General features: G+C 36.7%; 1 protein-coding gene across 1 annotated transcript in view; it reads left to right on the top strand.

Annotated features, from left to right (window-relative positions):
- The window catches only part of USH2A (usherin), a 365,445-nt gene that overhangs the window by 86,092 nt on the left and 257,548 nt on the right, over positions 1-21,805 (top strand). Inside the window, exons 19-21 of the mRNA XM_056487445.1 lie at positions 1,103-1,260; positions 2,529-2,673; positions 12,446-12,676. Coding sequence (XP_056343420.1) covers positions 1,103-1,260; positions 2,529-2,673; positions 12,446-12,676 — 534 coding nt within the window. The remainder of the gene's footprint in view (positions 1-1,102; positions 1,261-2,528; positions 2,674-12,445; positions 12,677-21,805) is intronic.

The raw sequence follows: 21,805 nt of genomic DNA, 5'->3' as shown, positions 1-21,805 counted from the left end.
TGTTTAACCAGAGTGAGCAAAGCAGATCTTGCATGCACCAGGCCTGGAGTTATCCTGTCACTTCCTTCTGTGCTTATCTCACGGCAAAGTGTTTCGTGTTTGAGGCAGCCAACTGTGCTCTTTAACTCCTTACAACTCTTCATGTGCTTTTATAGAGGCCAAATGTCGTTATATGGCCCCTTTTTATCAAAGTGTAACCAGTTCATAACCTCTCATGTTATGACCCTTCTCTTCAGATTTTCGAAAGGTCTTTGCCACTTGACATATTATATGAAATATCAGCAATTTATTTCAATGCTTTCAGTAGAAATCTAAGAGTTTTAGACTGATTGAGCCCATGGTTAACAATTAAACATCTCTCTTTACGTTACTTGTGCTTTTGTTTGGTGTTAGCTTGAAAATGGTGTCCTCAGTCATTTACTCAAGGAAAACAGCAGGCTAAACTAATTCCTCCTTCAAAATGAGTTTTTTGCTTGTCTGTTCCTAAATACTATATGTTATAAAAGTGTTAAATTGTGTTTGGGAAGAGGTCCATTAGTGCGGTTGTTTGTACGTAGCAGAAGTGCTGTGAGTTGGTATCCTATTATTACAGAGGAATCAGGTGGGGATTTAACTGCAGTGCAAACAATCCTTTAACAGATTTGCTATGGAAGACAGGGGAACTGTTTTGTAAGAAGTGAGAGACATGTTAATTTCAAACTGGCCTAGCAAACAGAATTGCTTTTAAGATGCTGAAGTATTGAACACTTTTTGCTTTTATCAGTTTTTTCCCATGTTGCATGAAGTTTTTCTTCAAGGCCTTTTTATTCATATGTACTTTCCTACCTGCTACAGGGGATAGAACTGTAGTGTTGATTAGTATTTCTTTGAAGACACAGGCAGAGTTTTAATCTGCATTCACAGCCAGAGCAGAAAACAGGAGAATGATGAGTGAAGTACTCAACCGAAGTATGGTGAAAATTCCAGCTAGGCTTAAAAATAAGGTTAGAAAAGGAAAAGAAATGATTGTCTGAAATGGTGTTTTACAAGTACAATGAGGAAGCTTGCATTATACATATTGCTCATTTATATTATGAATGTTATTAATTTAACTTTATTTCAGCCCCAGCATTCATGCCATCTCCATCAGTATTCCCTCTTTCACCATATTCCCTTAATGTGTCGTGGGAAAAGCCTGAAGATAATGTAGCAAGAGGAGAAGTGATGGGGTATAGCATCAGCTTGATGACTGAACAAAGGTCCTTGCCACCATTTTCTCAGGTATTATTGTTGGTTGCATTAAGTTTTTCCTAACTGGTAATAATAAAATTGATAAAACCTGATGTCCTCTGAGGAGTTGTGATGAATTTTTTCCCTGGTTTGTTGTGTGTTCTCTGATCTAACTTTTCCACCTACAGGTTTGATTTAATGTTATATACTACTTGTGCATTTTAAGTTGTCTTTCTGATCTAACTTGTTTTCAGTAGCAGATGAGATAAAAAATTAGGAGAGATGAAATTGTGCAACAAAATTTAAATTACTTTGATATTTGTATATACTGATTCTGTGTTGTAGCTGTACTTGCTAATATGCTTAAAGCCCTGCTTAAAGTGTTGTAGGTATCTATATTTTTCTTAAGAAGGTACTTGTCTGGATGAGTTTTTGAAGTTTGGAAACCTAAAATACTGGAAAGAAACAGATTTAAAAAGTCAGGATATGAGACTTTAAAATATTGTTGTAATGTTTAAGTAACTGGGTTTGGCAAACAAATATGGCATCAGTAGTAAGCTGAAAGCTTAGGAATGAGCAGAACCATGATAAATAATCAGAATGTGGGAGTGGATCTTGTGCTCTCATATTGTATTTCTCATTCAGAGCTGATTTTGCCTTTTGGTATTACCACAGATGGGCCTCAGTTTGTTTGTTTATCAGCTGGGGATATTACTGATCTCAGGGCTGTGGTGACAATACATAAATGCCAATTGCTTCTGGTCACTGGCTTCCATGATTCTTCATGCAAAAAACATCTGATAGCAAAGATATCTAAAATGCTACAGTTTATTCAGTTCCCCTCCCACTGATAGCTTATACTGATATTAAAGTAAAGCAGATGCAAGTGTTTGTAGGTATTTGTTATTCCCCTCCCTCCTAATGCCTGCTAATCATGTCATTCCTTCAGTGATGGTCAGATTTCACAACTTAATAGTGTCATTTTCGTCATCTCAATTGTAGCTGCGCTGTTTGTAGTGATAACTGCACCACCACACAGTTTTATGAGGCAATAACTTTGTTTCCTCATTTATCCACTCAGGAACTGGCTTATTACCTCATAAAACAGTGTGATGGGAAGTATTATCACCTAAATCCCAGCTTGTTCAGACTCTCCAAAATAATCCTCTCCCTCAGTTGGTCTATTCAAGCTTTCTCATGTCTGAGAGAAAGAATCTGCAAGTTCAGAGACAAGTTTCTTGCTAGTGATCAGGTCATCAAATGACAGGAATGAAAATATTATTAACCAACTGTTGTCTTCCAATCTGTTTGCTTTGCAGGTTTTGCATATAGCCGAGGCTGACGAGCTCTCCTACATAGCGACGGGATTAAAACCTTACAGGACGTACAACTTTACTGTTACTCTCTGCAATCAAATTGGTTGTGTAACCAGTGAGCCAGGCATGGGGCAAACCTTGGCAGCTGGTAAGGAAACAATCTGTAGCAAAGTGCAAAGCTGACACATGGTTTACTAATGAATACCGTGATGATGGTCCTAGTTTGATGCACAGTGGCAGGGGTAGGTGTTCTATTAATACAAAGTGACTTGCTTAATTATTATTTGTTTGTTTTGACAGATTAAACCCAAAATGTTTTCAGTGGAGGTTTAAAATACTCTGCTATGGCAGTAGGATTTGTGTACTGCTCTCTCAGTTGCAAGTTATGATGTGCATAGTTTTTGTTCATGTTTGTTTAAATGGAAGGTGCATAAATGTGCTGCATTCAGTCATTCATTCATGATGCTAAGTTGCTGTTAATTTGTTGTTGGGGGTTTTCAGTGTATGTATGCATAACAAGAAATGTAAAATGCTCCAGCTGTGCCAATGCCTTGCTTTACACATGCAGGAGGAGTTGCATGGATTTAACAGCAACAAAAGTACATAGTGTATTTGTGTATCTAAATCAGAAGCAACATACATGGTTTGGATCTGCTTTTTAAAAAATGTTTGTTTATTTAGCCCCTGAGATTTGAGATTTTGCTTTGTAGATATGTATTTGCATATCTATGAGAACAGTGCTAAAGAAATTGCATATATGTTCCTGTGCACCTTAATACTTTTTTCAGTCCAATTTAATTTCGGTAGCATTGTCAGGACTTCAAAGGTACTGTCTACAAATTTAGGGGAAAGTACACATCAGTCCAGAGCAGAGATGGAGAAAGCCTGTATCTACTTTGAAGAAAGGACTGGCATAAACTCATTTCTTGAACATCAGGGGTTCAAGATGGTTTTAAGAGTGAAATTGTTAGGAATATCAGCTGTATAAGTCAGTATGAGGTAGTCAGTATGGTTCTTTAATATTATAAATACAAGCTCATACTGATGCTATGTAACATACTGGTGGTCATCTGGAGAGAGCTGATCACTTAACATTGTGGTTTCCATTTGTGTATGCATTTAAAACATGTTAATTCATTTCACAGTATTAGCTAAAATGCTTAACTAAAAATGTAGAACAATTAGAACTAAAAACATTAAGCAATTAGTGGTGTTGTCATATGGATGTTGTGATGATTACCACTACAATTACAATTACCTCTCTTATGTAATTTTTTCTCACATAGGAAAGCATCTGAAATTTTCTGCTGAAATGAAATTTAAGGTGTTGGGATATTGCCTCCAGTCTGTCCTCAGTTTATGTCTGTTTATTTCATTGCCTTTCCATTTATTTTCAAGTGGAAGGCTGGCCATATACAGAGCCTCCTACTTATATAAGTATGACTTTATCCCTTTCTATGCAGCCATGAGGAATGATGTTCCAGTCTGTGCTGATAACCATGGAAACAAATATTGCCTAAACAGCACACCTTATTACTACAAATGATCCAACTTTGCATTTATACATTTATTAAAAGATTCAGGAACAATAGCTTAGTTATGCTTGACAGCTTGTTTATGACCATCTCCTCCCTGGTTGTGTTAATACTCAGAGACCTATCACATTAGAGAAGACAGGAGAATACAAAATAGCATAGCAGGCATGTCCCCATTTATTAGCTGTTTTGCAGTGAAGCCTTTTTCTACTTGCTGTTGTAAGCCTTGAAAGAAAAGAGTCAGTGCTGTATTGTGTTCCTTTTATGTTTTTAAAGCATGTTATTGCAATGTCTTAAATTTTGACAAACTGAAAAATGCAAAACACATGTTTTGCATGCAGTTTTGTCTTCCACAGGTCAAATTTTTTGTATGTGTTTTTTTTGTTTGTTTGTTTGTTTGTGTGAGGTTTGGTTTTTATTTCTTTTTCTTTGTGTGTGTGTGCCTGCCTGTTTTGTTCCGTGAGGTTCTATAAAATTGTGTTTCCAAAGACAGTTTAGAAGAAGCACCACTTATGTGATAACAATCAAAGGGAGTTAAAACTTGAAACAATCCCCAGGATTTGTAAAAATAGATAATCAAATCTTAGTCCATTTCTATCCTTTCTTTTTTTTGTCATTGGAAAGTGCAAAATGAAATTAAAATTGTCTTTCTAGGACTGTTGGAGAGTTCTTTTTTTGTGGAGGAATGTCTCTCTGGCAAAGAGACAGCTTTCCTGGCTGGATGCCAGTCCCCTTCCATGCCCTGGCAAAGGCAGTTTTTGGAGGAAGACTTGACTGAAATGTGTTCCAGCATGATGGTCCCCTTGCATCATAACACAATCCAGCTCTGAATTGTGTTTCAAGTTGGGCTAGAGGTTATACTAAATTAGACTAATTCCTCTCCTTTGATCCTCAGGAGGAGGAGGAGAACAATAATGGAAAAGCATGTCCATTTCCCTTCAATGTATGGAGTATACAGGTTCACCACATGGACCATTTCAAACAATGGGTATCTTGATGGCTGGAATTTCAGCATGTGTATTAGCAAGGGACTTCTTTTGGAAACTGCCAGTGGCTTCTGAAATTTGCCACTAGAAGTCTCAAGTAATTTTTAAGCTTTGTTAAGATCTTTGTTAAGATTTGTTAGGGTGGTTTGAAGCCTAGTTGTAAAAAAGATACTCTTTAAAACCTAATCTTTTTCTCTGAAAACTTGTGGGGTTTTTTTAGTTTTTTTTTTTTCCTTAATACCTTGCAATACAGAAAATGAAAACAAAGGCAGAAACAAGGGCACAAAATCACTAGAAACAAAAATGTTGAGGGAGAAAAGTAAGGGGTTTTGAGATAAGATTGAAAAGACAAAGAAAAGAGACTATTTCCTGCAGGAGCAGAATTTAAGGATAGCACCCAAGGGGGCAGAAGCATCAGGAAGAGTCTGCTGATTTTTCAGTAAGAAGTTTCTTGGTCTATGACTGGTTAAAATCCAGAAGCAAACTTAATGAGTGGATTCATTCTAACTTGGTTCAGTATGGGCATCTGCATTGGGAATATCTTGTGTGCAGCTTTGTAGGCATAGAGTGGAAGAAAACTTGAATTGGCCATATGTCCTTGTGTCAGTCAGACTGGCAAAATCACTCCTCCTCATCAGTACATACACCCACTATGTTTGTAAATGGTAATAAAGAGGACAAGTCAGGAGAAAGGGAGGAGAGAGTGTAAAAAAACAAAATAAAATTGCTTAGAATGGAGCTGTTTTATAAAAAGGCTGAGTGTTGCAAATGCATATAAAGCCAGAAGGGTGAGCTAAATAAAAGAACAGTTAAGCCTGATGCTCCAGAAATGGTAAAAACTGTTAGAAGATCAATGTTAGAGTAAATGCAGTATTGGAATGAAAGATCAAAACAAGCATAGGAAGGTAATAGAAGAGAATTACCCGTCCCTGTTACTCAGAGGTGAGTGGACAGAAAGAGAACCTCGATTTGGTCTGTTCAGATACAAATATATGCATAGCAGATTTTTAAATAGGCAATTAATTGAGAAGTGTTTCATACTTTTTAATCAGTCTTTTAAATGGTAAACTAAGGTACTGCAGCTTCTACAATCCTTACAGTATTTGAAATACTTTTATGCACTGCAATATTGTGCTCATGCTACTGAAATCCTTGGCTGATAGATGAGGCAAAAGTTCATTGTTGATACTTTATTTGAAAATTGGAAATCCAATCTGAGCTTTGTTTTTGTCTGTGCTATATCAAGTTCATCAAGTGGATCTACATGTATGTAACTGAGAGCAGTAATTATACATTTTTCATCTCAATACATATTCTTCTCTTTGGGTTCTGCCATGTTCAAATTCGTATTTACTTTTGATGACGGCATTCAGCCTTTTGGTTTTATTAAGTCTTAGGCAATTTTTTTTTTTTTTAATTTCAAAAGCACTTTTTATTGCATGGTTTTCTCTCCTGTAGGATTCTGAACTGGTACCTATAGAAGTCTACTAGCTGGTACCATTGACAGATCTGGTCGTTTGAAAGTTTTTTTTTTTGTGACAGTGTGTCTGCATGAAATTGTGAATTACCAATACAAAACATGCATGTTTTCAAGATTTTTCAGTGAGGCAGAGAAGTGCCATTTAATTCCCATCATTTTCTGTCATTTCAGCAGGATGAAATTAGCCATGTGAATGCTTGGACCAGTACAATTGCTTACACTACTGATCTCAAATCATATAGCCAAAGGTTGCCTTAAACAATCTATACAGCTATGTGTCATTAGCTGCTGTGTGACTAAGCTTATTTCTTGTAATTAAGTTCGCCTTTCCTTTGCCCTTATTTTTTTTTTTAATTCGTTTAAAAAGCACTTTTTAAGATGTAGCAAAGTATTTGCTTTGTGATTGCTGCCATTTACCCCAGCACATTGTATTCCTGATCTTTTGCTTTTGATGACAATTACAGGGTTCAGAAGCTAATTTGTAGGAGATATTCTTCCAGCACCAGCTGCATCTGGCTTCTTGGCAGACTTCTCAACCAGTTGTAGTCAGGGCTTTGGAGTTGCCTCTGGGTTTGCTGGGGTAATTCTGGGCTGTCTTACACTCCTTGTTGTTTTCTTTTTGATTACCCTTTTAATTTGAGTAATTTGTCCATTTTTTCCCATTTTTTTCCATTCATGAATAAGGTCCGGTGCAGACCCTTTTCAAAAGCCTCATTTGTTTATGTCTGTCATAGATGGCTTTTCTACAAAAGGCTATGCCTCAATTTTAAAATCACCAATACCCATTAAAGAGGTAGTAAGAAATGTATAGTTTCCTTTGTTACAGAAGAGAAATACGAGGGCCATTTGCTGCTGGCCTGGAAACACAGGTTGTTTTGCATGCATGTACATAATTCTCTTCATTGTGAATAGGACCCAAAGTGATTAAACAAGCACTCTTAATATGTTAATTTATAATTTTAATTACAACAATCTTGTATATATAGTCATTAGTGAATACTAATATAAATATTTTTCTACCTTTTTATTCATAATGCATAAACCAATCATCCAGTTACTTCTCGGCAGTTGCCTGTTTCCGTTTCATAATACAATCTTTGTTCTTAGTTATGAATGCATTTTGTTCATTCCTGTCTTGAATAATCCCTCATTAAGCTAGTCACTTTCTGCTCCATGCTAAAAAGGAAAAATTATCATGCAAATGTGGCATGCCATATTAAAAAGCACATTACCAAACACTTTTGTTGCTGTCCTTCAATTAGTTTCCCTTCTTTGAATTTAATTTCATTTGTTGTTAAACTACTGACTTGATGTATGGACTCATGAATTTGAGGCTGCTGCCAAGAATGTAGCAGGAAAAAAATCAAAGCCTCTTCAGAAAGCTACAGAGGCAAAGCTGAAATGAATTTGCTTCACCTTTGACAAGAACACTTGAGCAGCACTGGAATCCTCTGATGATTCAGCTTGGCTAATTATCCAATTATTTATTCCAAGAATAAAGACGCTGTTTTACAATTAGAAAACTGTAAAGTAATCTGAGAAATTTCGTAATGACAGATGACTTAAGTAACTTCTGAGATAAATAGAATCTGCTCAAACTTGTCTTGCTAAGTGTTCAAGCCATAGTTAAACTGCTCTTTGAGTTTCAGGGAATCATTAGGGAATTAAAAGTTATTTGTTTCTTCTCCCCTACCAACCACATATTATGTCAGAAAATAGCTCAAAACAGCTCAGTTTGTTCTTTTTCCCTCTCTGTCAAATTTGCAACATTTTTAAGCTATGTTTAAGTTGCATTCCTCTTGATTAAAAGCTTTTGGTTCAAAGCAATACTTTTTAATTGCCTAATAATATAAGTCAGTTCTTAAGAAAGAACCGTGCATTTAGGAGTTCATTTGCAATATAACTGAAAAATTCATTGCATGGCAGTAAAACAATTTACTGTTAATTACAAGGAGAAGAATTTGCTGTACCATGCTCACAGATTGCCATGAATCATGCAGCACTCCTAGAGATTTATAACAGATGTGTAAGTGGGATGAATTAGCAGGGTTTAATAACAGAGACACAAATCATGCAGACTTCAAGGAGCTTTAATTGATATACTAGAATGTGACGGGCATGAATCACTCAGCCATTCAACAGCACTGTAACATATGGTCAGCTCAATATGCTGCATCTTAAATCGGTTGGTGAGTCGTTGGTTGTCCCATATGGTGGAAGCAATATATTTTTCATGATTTTTTTAAAAATACACTGGATTACATCTATTTTAAAAGAAATATGATTGCAACATATCAATGTTACTAAATTTTCTTTTGATGTACATTGTGGGTGGTTTTATTCTTTTTTTGGGAAGTCCAAAATGGACTCTAAAGAATCTCTTAAAACTCAAAACGTTGTCAGAATATTGCTTGACTCATTTACTGTTGAAAAGACTGATACAATTGTGAAGTGCAGAAAAAGAGAACATAGCTGAAATGCAATGTCAAACTCGAGGTCCTCTGGACTAATTACTGAATCAAAGATGAAATATGTGACCCTTAGTGAAGTGTGTAATTTTACCTGCAAGGTAAACCCCAATATGTAAAGAAAAAGATATTTTCTGTAACTTTTTGTCCTCGAATTTGGCATTTTTTTCTCTTTTATTTTGTATGCATTTGGGATTCAACTTAAAAATCCTTAAAAACTGTATACTTTTAATTGCTGTTACCTTCCTGAACCATTCAGTGTCTACTTGGGTCTTTCAGTGGAAGAGTACACAAATAACTACCTACAGTAAGCTGAGCAGAAATTACTCAAACATATGTAAGCCTGTAAAATTTAGCCACAGTGTAAATATGTTATTCCTGGGACAAGAATCTGGCAGAGTATAGAAAAGCTTTAGCAGTTGTATTAGTAAACCTGACAGACTTGAGAAAGGAGTATTGTATCCTTAGAACCATGGCTGCCAGAATTTAATGTCAACAATTAAAATTTATTTTGATCCTTACCTAGTGTTTATTACTGTTTGTATACACAACAGACCTTACTAATACAGAGATGCACTATTAGATGGAATTACCATCTGTTCAGAGCGAAACGCTGGCATCTGTCTTCGAGCCTAAAACTAAAATGATATTATTTCAAACAAAACAAAATTAACTGCTCTTTACTTACCAACTTCATTTTTGTGTACATGTGTGTGCATAAACACATGGGAAAGGCTTATTTGTAATGACCTGTGTAGCAACATCTATATTTAGATATATGACTTCAACATAAGCTGTATGGACCATCTGTCTTTATTGGTCTTTTCTGTGCCCTCTGCTACACAATGGCATGCAGCAATCATGAGCTTTTAAATACTGTTTTAGCCTTATAATATATTAAATATGTATTATATAGCAAGACATTAAAACTACATAATTAAAATACACAAAAATGTGACTTTGAATCCACTAAAATGCAGTACGCTCATTATTTTGACAGATGTGTCTTAACTGAACGTGGCTAAAAAAATTAAATAGATAAAATTATACTCGATTCATCTTTCAGAAAGTAGCTACAGGTACCACAGTGACACCTTTAGGAAAATATATACTGTATCTTTTAGTGTTGAATATTTTTAATTTCAGCATTTAGTACCCTGCTGGGCTAGTGCTACAGATTTATTTCAAGACCTTCTGTGTTTGTGTGCAGTTGGATTTTCTATTTCAGTTTTTTTGTTTTTTTTGTTTTTAAATACTTTTGTAATCTGTTCTGTACAGTTTGCTGCTGTCTTGATGCACATGAATTCTGAAGCATCAAGGAGACTGTAGTTTAAATACTAGTGCTATAGCAAGGATGTTACTTTCTGAAAGGGTAGTCTTGTGTTCCATATATCACAAAATAATAAATTGTGTCATGCCAGTGTTTAATGCGTGTACACAGTGCATTAACTGTAACTGTAGTACATTTATTTGTGCTAGAGGAGACTTGAAAATGATTAAAAAATCAATACTTCCCTGTCAGAGAAGCAAGTGTTACGATGCATTTAAGTAGTTAATTGCATAAGGCCCATAAAAGCTTCAGGTTTGGGTATCAGAGATGCCATAATTATGGTCCAAGTAACCGCCATTTATTAATACTAGACTTTAAAGGAAGATGTAGTTATTGTCATGAGTGCTGGTCAGCTGTATGCATCTTAAAAATAATGAATTTTAGCATTTCTGTTTGCCATCAGTAATCTCAACTGGAGGGCTCAACCTCTTCAGTTTGCATTTAAAATGCTGACGTAGGCTGGTTCCCTCAGAGGTGAAATTTTGATTGTTAAGCCATGTTTTCTATTTAAACTTGTGCATTAATACCACAATTCATTAGTGCTGTGCCCTACTTATGCAGGGAAGCTTATGACCTCACACTGCATTACTTCAATTTTGACATTGTAAATTTCTACCATCGCGTGAGTTACTAATTAGATTGTGAAGTCATAAATGATACCTAAGCTGGAATTTACAGCACATAGTGCCTTTGGCAGTTTCCCAGTACCCCCACTCCCTGCTTTCTCCAAGAAGAATCTATCAAGTTATGGGGTGTGGGGGACAAAGAAAAAGAAAAAAGAAAGAAGTAATATACTACTGGCAAATAGGAAAATGAAAAATATGTTAATGATCTTGGAAATGCAGGAATGTTTAAAAGGATGTTATTAATTCATTTCAAATGAAGCAATATCTCCTTCTCTAAAGAACTCATGCTATGTACAATGCTGGGCTGTGAAGTAATATGTCAGATTTTGAAGGCCCATATTTTAATTCAGATTTTATTGTTCTTGAAAGGCGTTTATTGCTCTTTACTGTGTCATTATGGGAGCAAGTAATTTTTACAAGTTGTCACTGTATTTCGCTTCCTGGGCACAAATGAAGTTCCTGTTGTTAAATCCTTCTCTTTACCAGGGAGAGAAGGGTGAGGAAAAAAGCAAGATAAGATGTTTACAGATTCTGTACATAGCAAACTGTTCTCATACTTCTCCAGATGATGTCTTCTATTGTTTCAGAGATTGTCCATTTCTTTCCACTTGTAGGATCATGTCGTTATCCAAACAGGTCCTACTGCCCTCCAGCAGATTACTGTACAGTATTTTATTTAAAAATGGAATAAGTTTAGTTAATAACTCAGCTATGGAGTAGCCAATGCTATCATAGTGTTTAAAAGAATATGAAAGTATTTGGCTTAACAGTAGGAGGATCATCCTGTAATGTAAAACTCTCATATGTTGCTACCTTTGTGGAAACAGTCTTGTTTGGAGTTCTGGTGTGCGCCAGAATTGGTGGAGAAAAATTAGGGAGGGTTGTTTCCTTGAAGTGAGTAATTGTCTGAACACAAGCTGCTGTCTGGTGTGCACATCATGAGAACAGCTGGATGGGCCTGCAGCACTGTGGACAGAGAACTGTACTACTCCTCTTGGTGAGGATAAGTCCAGTGACAAGAGACCCCTGTTGACATGTACCATGCTGAGATGTAGCAAGAGTTCTAGCTGTTCCAATTTTCCTTTGGGTTTTCATTCACATCCACTTGTGAAAGTCATAAAGATACACACAGGGAGTTCAGTGTGAGAGGCCCATCAGGGAAGGAAAGAATCCAAATATACTTTTCATGAAGATGTTGATTAATATTCTCAAAGATTATTAATACAAAAATATTTTAGATATAATTATAGAGACATTTGTCTAAAGCCTGAAGAAACAAATAAAGTATTTCTTGTGCAAATGAAAGTAAATGTCTCAAAGATTAAGAATATTTTGATGCTTTTTTCCTCTACTAATAAAGCTTCTATGGATATCTGTGTTTATTCTTAAGATCAGAAAATCAAGCAGGATGTTTTGCAAAGATTATGTTATGTGCAATAAATAATTGCCCAAGTGTTATGGACAATGATACCTAGATAACTTTTTTTATCCACAGCTCCAAGAAAACTTAGTGCCCCTCGTGTTGAAGGAATAAACAGCACAACAGTAAAGATAATTTGGAATGAACCTGATGAGCTTAATGGGCCTTCTCCCATCTACCAGGTGGAAAGGATGGATTCATCTTTAGCCACAATGAATATAGAAGTGGCAAAAGGGATCCGTTTCCCAGGAAATGGGTATTACAAATTTCCCAGTTCCACTCTCCCCACCAATACCTACTTTACAGGTAAATGAGTTTAAATTACTTAGAAAATATGCCAATTGTACTCTGATTTTGTTTTACAATTTAGTATCATGTTGTATAAAACTTTTACGTTAAAGTAGGAAGGTTCTACTTTATTAAATTACTGTAATGATTCGTGATGTATGGGCTATTTTGATTCTCACTTAAAAAGCCTGAAAAAAATCATTGGACATGTGGGATTTTTATCACCTTATGTTTGGACAGAGAGATGTACATGACAGTGAATGTTGCTGCATATTTGACTTGTTTCTAAGTTGTAAATATAAGCTTTTATTTATTCTTCTGGGATTAAAATCTTTTTAATTAATTTGCTGTGAGTGCTAAGATGTGTTTTATTTGGTGTCTTTTTGAGGATTCTTGGGGCTGCATAAAGGCTCTTTGCTCAAAAAGCTCTGTCTACCAGGTTTCCTGATTGCATGTTTGAGATGTTGCAGTGGTCTGTAAGTGAATGAACTATGGGTGTTGAAAAGAAGCAACAGCAGAGCTGGAAACTTAAAGAAAAGATGTATAAAAGATGTGTGTGTGTATATTTATCTCAGGTCATGAAAATGACAGCAGGAAGGGGAAATCCAAAAGGAATCTAGGTAACTGTAGGAGCAGGCATTAACTAGCACACTGATGGTGCAGGTGCCACACCAGTGGCAGTGACACAACCTGGTACTAAGCCTTGTTTAAGAGAGAGGAGGCCTGCAAAAACTGTGCAGCACTGTTGACACAAAAAGGAACGCTGGAGCCTTGAAGAGCACTCAGCTGACATTCCTTGTCTTCAGGGTCACCACAGGTAATTCTAGGAAGGATGTTTGAGCACTTGTGTATGGGCAAATTAATATTTTGTTTAAAACAGAAATCAGCTTCTTGCCTCTCTATGGCTACTTGGTGAATCTGATTTAAAAAAATGAAGATGACTTCACGTTTTTTTTCTAGCGAGGTGCTTACTTGACTGATAAATAATAATAACAAGTGATAATGTGTTCATTAAATATTGACACTGTGTTGACTGGCACAACCTGTCTCTGTGCAGGAATCTGTAGAAACAGCTGTTGGACTCTTTTCCTCATCCAAATTGCTCAATTGTTTTTCTGACATCAGTTTGCACCCTTTACTATGTATTTAAAAAAAAACCAAAACACCACTTTGGTGTTTCTTCTGATGTTAGTTGTGGCTGTTTGGAGCCAAGCAAGCCCAACACCAATCTACCCAGGTGTCGATTCACTCTGGGGTTTAGTTCTGCTCTATAAGCTGATGCCTTGAGTAAAGTTTATTGTGATGGCTGAGATGATTTGAGAGTTTGGACAGGCAGATTGGGAGATGTTAAAATAAAGCTCCCTTCATATTGGCAGCTGATGGCTGATAGCACTGTATGGATAAATATAATTTATCATAGCTTTGGATTGTGTTCTTTCTCTTCTACCAGCTATTAGTTGGAGTATTTGGAGACAGCCTAGAACTGAAACACACTATGCAGTTTGTCCAGACATCTGCTAGTGATGACTGACAATCAGATTAAATCAGTCCATGTTTGGTACCTAAAAATGTGTAGTTCGGGTTTGGCAACTCAATAAAGATTTTGAGAAATATAAATCTGGGTTTTTTCTAAGGACCTCATCTGTCCTTCTTCCAAAACATGATGGAGAGGAAAATGGTAGCATATCCAGGAGAATTTAGAAAGACAGACACTTAAGGGGATGAAAAATATTGTTTAACCTCAGTCTGCGGTTGTTTTGCTGTTGAGACCCTCTCTTATTACCCATTTCTGAAGACAAGCAGTTGGCAGTTGTTCTTTATGGATGGAACAGCTTTAATGTGCATGCAGCTGTGTACATTTTTGACACAAAAATGTGCCAGCTTGTATGTGTCAGTCAGCAGACAGATACTTCTCGGTGCGTCTGGGATCTCCCACTGTTAATCCAGAACAAGATTGATCAGTTTATTCATTGCTAATAAATGCAGTTCTCCTCACTACCTCCCTGGCTGGTCTTACAGTCCAAGGTGCAAGTAATAGGGGCAGATGTATTTTCTGGGAAATTTTCCAAAATTATCTTAAAGAAAAAAAAAAAGTTATTCAATAAACACTGGCTACACCAAGCAGTGTCCTGTCTGTAACAAAGCCTCCAGCTGCACAGGAAGATGTGTTCTGAGTACACATTAGATAAGAAGAAATCAAGTAAAAGGACTTTTTTTTTTTTTCTGCTGGAACTGTCCACATGCAAGTTTTCAGCCCTTCAAAATGCAAAGAAGTGTTTTAGCCATGTATAATATTTCCCAAATGATACAGACTTGATTTTTAGGACTTACTTGCATTCATTGAAGTTCTTATATACAACAGCATTCATTGTATCTTTCAAAATACCACAAGTCAAAGGAGAGCTGTTAGTGTTCTTGTTTTAGCTAAGGAGCTTATCCATCTCCCATAACTCCAAAAATTTGGGTATTTAGGTCTTTATCTTCGTATCTTCCCCATGAGACAACAAAGTGGTGGGATTTAGCATATGGGGAGCTGAAGTTCACATTTACTGAACGTGGGTCTTTATACTTAAAAGGACCTCTAAAAATGGCTAAAAGGTTTTACAAATTATTTATTTTGTGTGGTCTGCTTTTATTGGTCCAGCTTGTGTGCTGTGGCTGTGAGTCTGGAGTCAGAATGCTGCAGTATCAGTGTTGTGTTTGCCTTTCTGGTTCTCTTGTCATCAAGAGAAGTAAGATCTATTTTACACAGGGTGTAGAACAGGCAAGCTTGGAGTTCAAACGTCATTCCTCTTGGATGCTACTTGCTTTAAAAGAAAATTATTCATGTAATATTGATCAAAATGCAGTCTACTTTGAAGAAAGTTTTGTGTTTGGCCTTGCTTTGATTCCAAGTTTTCTGAAATAGAATAATACACTTAAAAAGAAGTATGTCTTACCTGTACTGTTTAATCTCTGCTAACCTCTACATGATACGTATTCAGCTCTGTAATAATTAGAAAATAACTGCATGAGGTAAGATGTTAATATATTAAGCATTACAAGGAGAATTTTTTTTTTTACAATGACATTTTTAGTGTTGTAAAGTGATCTTAAAAATGAGTATTTAAAAAAATATTTATATCTGCGCTAGTATTTTCACTGCCAGATTCTGGCTGGGATACACAGACATTTCTCAGAGTGGAGAATCTTTCCAGTAATGATGTTTCTTAATGAGTTTGCCATGGAACACTGCACAGGCATCGTTTACATTTGTTCTGAGCAGGAGTGCTGAGAACTGCTGTGGTCATTTGGTGTCAGATCTTCATCTCGGTGAACTCTCTTTGCAGTAATGTAAAACAAATCCCACTCCATGGGATCTGGAACAAACATTTCATAGTTAGTCAAAGGGGCAGGTATTTTCATGAATTTGTGGAGCCAAATAAACAGGCCTTTTCCAGCATCCCAACAGAACTTTATGGGATGCATTATGACTGAACACCAACACAATGAACAGGAATAGACATCCAAAAACAATGTAAGAGGAGGGGCCAAAGAAAATGGTGCAGTTTAGAAAAATGAAGACTAAAAGGAGACACAATAATGGTTAAAATATATAAAAATATGTAGTTTAAAAGAAGAGAATGAACTTTTCGTGTTTATGTGAGTAAAGCAGCAATGCACTCATAATAAGCTTAAAATACAGCAAGGTAGATTGTCTTTTTTTTCTAAAAGATTCAGGCTAGTTGAGCAGAAGAATTCATTGTTGTGAGAAAGAAATGAAAGCTCTGACACTGCAGATTTTAAGGAGTTGGATGAGCATTTGTCAGGAATAACCTGGGTAAAATTGATTCTGCTTTGGAGTAAGTGGATTGTTTCTGTGACCTCTAAGAATGTTTTCCAAACATATATCCTATTATAAACTCAGACTAATCCAATGCAACAGGGAAAGATGTTCATTTCACCAAGTAACTTTTAGTAGGAAAGAGCTGTGTTTTTTTTTTCTGATTGACAATTTTCTGTGTAGAGGGAAGGTGGCATGAGTTGAACAAGTTTTGCTTCTATTTAATTTCTCTTCTTTAGATATTTTGTAGCATTTATTTTTACAACTAATGATTTGAGATGGTTAGAAATGAATTTTAATCACTAATTCAGAATGATGTAATAATTTAGTGTTGAAGAGAAATCATCTAGTCTTCCTGCTCATATTGAGCCCAGCTAGACCTGTTTAGACCTTTGTCTGCTTGAGTTATCTCTCCATAAGTAGTTAAGTATGTTTCCAAATATTGTTCCAGCTTCCAGTTTGACCCATCTTTTGGTTTACTTTTCTCCCTTATATCTATACAAATTTTTCTGCATATGAACCCATGTCCATTGCCTCTTGTTCTGTCACTGTAGAGGTCCAAAGAATCATGGCTTCATCTTCTTTATATCCTTTGGGGAGGTAATTGAAGAAGGCAGTAATTTCCTCCATCCTTCCCTGCTAAAGACTAAACAAACCCTATTGTCTCAGCCTCTTGTTGAATGTCATGTGCTTTGCTTTGGACTATCTTGGTGCCACTGCAAGTACCTTTATTTATTATTTTTTTTTAATGCCAGAGTACCCAAAATTTCACTGTAGGACTTGCATTTGCCTCTGCTGGATTTCACAAGATTTCCTTCAGCCCATTTCTTCAGCCTCCTAAGGTTTCTCTGTGTTGCAGTGTATCCACTGCAGCCCTTAATTTTATTTTTTTAATTGCCTCCCAACTTTTTGACAGCACACTCCATCCCATCACCTGGGATCCATTTTAATGAATAGAAATGTCAAACAGAATTGGTCCCAGTACCAGTTTCTTGTAAATGCTGCCCACTGGGCTTTCTGCCACTTGTCACAAGCCTTTGAGTCCTGCTGTTTAGCCAGTTTTTTTACTCACTTTTATAGTCCACCTGTGGTCCATCTATTTCTCCAGATTGATGGCAAGGATTCCCTAATCTGTAGACACAACTTTACAGCAAATGCACTTAAATTTATTTGCTTCAGCCTTATACCAAAAAGATGGAAAGAAAGGAAGAGGAGGAGAGAAATCTGACCTTTTTGCTTAGTTTGGCTTTATGTAGTCTTTGTTACTCTGCTGGCACTTTTTCCTTTCATAGCTTTTAAATCAGCCTTTTTATTTCATTACCTTGAACTGAAGAAAGTAAACAAGACTTTCTGAGGGAGAAACTATTACAAAAGAAATTCTTACTCCAAGATTTTGAATACTCTGAGAGAAAGAAATAGGGCACATTTGTTTCACAGACTTGGAGAACATACTTTTTCTCAGGGAACTTTTAATGTTGCCAATCATTTTTCAGAATTTCATATTAAATCATACACTAAAAAGCTCTTGCAGAACTTGCATTTTGTGTCCTTTCTGTCTAGGTTGTTGCCACAGGACTTGTCCTTAGAAATGCTTCTAATTTTTATGCCACCTTCTTATATTTTCTCCTCTTGTCTTCACAAAAGAATGATTTGAACCTGCATCTTCATCTTCTGTGAAAGAAAGATAAAGATCTTCTATATCACCGTCAAGTGGCTGGCTTCAGTAAGAAAGAGAACCATCCTTTTTTCTGCCTGAGAACTGTTTGCACAGAGATTTTTAGGTAGAATTTTATCTTAGTACTTAAAATGAATTCAGAGTTTCATCTTGAAAAACACATTCCTTCCTTTCTTCCTTTTGAATCCCAAGAAGCCTAAAGATAGGGAGCAAGAGAGGAGCTGCATATAGAGAAAAAGGAGTGATCCAGCACAACAAAGTGAACTCTGCTGCTTTATGAACAAAACAACTTAAAACATTTTTGAACATGCACAACAGGGACTTAGGCAACAAATAAGCCAAGCTGATGCTGACCTTGCCAGTGTTACAGGGGTAATATTTTCACTAAGATGAGCTGGTTTTTAGGCCCTGAAATACTTTCTATTGGTATGAAGTAGCTGCTTTTTCTTCCTTTTTAGTTTTTTTTTTTTTTTTTTTTTTTTTTCAGTTGTAGCCACTACAGAAAAGAAGAAGAAAAAAAGATTCTCATCTTGTGTATTATTTTTCATATTTACCTCTTGTACTTTAACAGATCAACTATGCAGCACAAGCTTTGGGCATAGAGCAGTGTGGTTTTTTCCCTGCATCTTCTTGGCTTTAGTGCCAAAGTAGGTTTTTGCCAGTGTTGTGCATTCTGCACTGCGTGGTTAAAACTGTTAAAAATTTTTCTGCTTGTGCATGGTAATTTTAGAGAACATAGTTCTATGTGTTCACAGTGTTGTACAGTGGAAGTTGTAAAAGCAGGAACTTTCCCACTGTTATATCAACCTGCCAGTGGAAAGAACCTTTCATTGATTAGATCATGGTTTCATCTGTCTGTGCAAAAACCAGTTACAGAATTGGGTCTTTTGATTATCATAAACACACAAGATGACTGTACTTTTCAAAAGAGCACTTCTTCTTGCTAATTTTGTGCAAACATGATTCTCTGGTTTGCAATGTAGTAGGCATTCTTTCTGCAGGTTTCAAGCCTAAGAATTAGCAGAAGAAACAGTTATGGAAGTGCTGTTCTGCTTCAGGCATGACATCTGGGATTCCTTTTGTGCTTGTGCACCTCTAAGGAAAGGTGCAAAATGGAGGGACTTGTTGAGGGAGATTTAGGGAAATAAGAGTTGCTGAAATAGCAAAGAAAATGAAAAAGCTACAAGATAGAAACTGCAAAAGGCATGGTGTTTATTTAATTTAAAGAAGAGTGGAAGGTACCAAGCATCTCTTGAATGCTTAGCATGCTAGAGATCCATGTTCTTTCTGTTAAATAGAGGCTGATTTTACTTCAGTTAAAGCAAATAGTAGAGATCAGAGAAAGAATTTGAAGCAGGTTTAAACATAGAAGAGAGTAGTTCAATGGATGGTCACCTCTTGGAGTGAATGTATGAATGCTTCTGGAAATTCTCAAACTCAAATAGCTGATGGTGCAGAGATATGTGAAAGAAAAGTGACTATTTCTAAATAGTCACTTTCCGTTTGCTAGAACAATTGTTGGTCTTCCATACCAGTACTTCAGTACTTTATAAGATTTTTGTGAGATTCCTTTGTGCTGGTATAACAAACTTATAACCCAAAGTAACTTTTCAGAGAGGGATTTAATGAAAAATAATAGCCAAAAAGAAAAAGATCATTTGGTCCAATCTTTCTTGGCAAAAGTATAATCTAGACAAGATAACCCAGTACTCTCCAGCTGAATCTTAAATGTCCAGAGCTGGGGAGTCCACCAGTTCTTGGAAACATTATTCCAATGGCTGGCTCATTGTGAAATTTTTTGTCTTGTGTTCAGTTGGATTCTCCCCAAGAGTAACTTTTACCCATTACTCCTTGTCTTTTCCAGTTAAAAGACTCCTTGTAAAAAGGGACTCTCCATATTCCTAGTAGCCACTCTTTAAATACTGGAACATGGTAGGTCTCTCTTGATCCTTCTTTTCTCAAGGCTGAATTTTCTCAGTCTTTCCTTATTTGACAGGCTGCCCAGTCCTTTGATCATCTTTGGCCTTCTCTGGACTCTCTCCAGCCTGTCCACCTCTCTTTTAGCACAGTGGAAACCAAAACTGAACACAGTGTTCTGAGTGTAGCCTGACAAGCAGTGAATAGAGGGGAATAATGACTTCTTTATCTCTGCTGGAGATGTCCTTGATGCAATCCAGCATCCTGTTGGTTTTGTTTGCCACAGCAGCACACTGGCCACTCATAGTGAGCTGCTTGTCTCCCAGGTCCTTTTCCACAGAGCTGCTCCCAGTATGTGCTGCATTCCTGGTTTCTGTTTTCCCAGGTGCAAGATGTTATATTTGTCTTCATTGAACTTTACAAGGTCCTTGTGTAGCCCATTCTTTATCTATCCATATCTTCCTGCAGGCTGGCTCTCCCTTCCAAAGTGTCCAGTTCCATTCAGTTTGGTGTCATCATCACATCTAATCAGGGTACACTTGGTCCCATCATCCAGATCACTTATGAAGATACTAAACAGCTTTAGGCTCTTGTGACAGGTTGCCAGTTTGAAAAGGAGCTATTTACCACCCTCCTCTGGTGCTTCCTGACAGCCAGTTCCCACCCACCCCACAGAGCTCTTGTCCAGGCCATCTCATTGGGCTCTCTAGGACCAGACAGTGGCAAATAGTACAGAAAGCCTTGGTGAAATCGAGGTAGGATGTCCACTGCTTGCCCCACATCCACTGAGGAAGTTACTTTGTTGTAGAATGCAGTCAGGCTGATCATGCATGATTTGCTCTTGGTGAGTCTGTGCTGACTTTTCCCAATTGTGCTTCATCTGACTCGTGGCAGCTCCCAGGAAGGTTCATTCCACAACTTTGCCAGGGATTAAAGTAAGTGTAATGGGTCTGTAATTTCCTGCATCATTGTTCAAGCCCTTCTCATGGATGGGAGTGACATTACCCTTCCTCCAATCTTCTGGGATTTCCCTCAATCTCCACAGCTTCTGAAAGATTGTGGAGGCTGACCATATCAACAAGTTCTTGGAACACCCTCAAGTGGATATTGCCAGGTCACATCAATTTGCAGAGACCAAGATCCTATAATAGTTCACATACAAATTCTCCCTTTACTGATGCTGAGCCTAAGTTGGAATCAACCTTGATTTTTGTGCAGGTGAGGATGAGGGTGAAGAAAGTGTTTCACCATTGATGCTGACTAATTCACCTCTCCTGCTTAACAGCAGGCCAGAATTTTCCTTCTGATTTTATAGAGAGTTTTCAACAAGGTTGCAGGAAAGAGACAGTTACCATTTTATTCACTGGAGAGATGCTTGAAGTGAAATTAATGCTTTCTGGTACATGCCTGGCCCTTATTTAGATTATTTCTATAATAGGTTATTTAGTCCAATGACTTCAGACATTGTGTTTGACTAATACTGAGCCTTTAAGGTATTTTTGCTTTTGAGATGCAAATTCCTTCCCATATTGTTTTTAAAGGGTGAAGATGTAACTACTGAATTATGTATTGACTAAAGTGTGTGAGGTGTCATGCATTGATTATGATTGCATTGTGGATTTGATCAGGAAATTTTCATAATAATAATATAAGGAAGCTTTTCACCTTCTAATTGATTTTCAGGGCGATTAAATTAAGACCTTGTCTAAGTACGACTGTCCTTATCAATTAC

This window comes from Oenanthe melanoleuca, chromosome 3 (genome assembly GCF_029582105.1).
Source record: "Oenanthe melanoleuca isolate GR-GAL-2019-014 chromosome 3, OMel1.0, whole genome shotgun sequence".
NCBI lineage: Eukaryota > Metazoa > Chordata > Aves > Passeriformes > Muscicapidae > Oenanthe > Oenanthe melanoleuca.
This window is presented reverse-complemented; position numbering and strand designations above follow the sequence as displayed.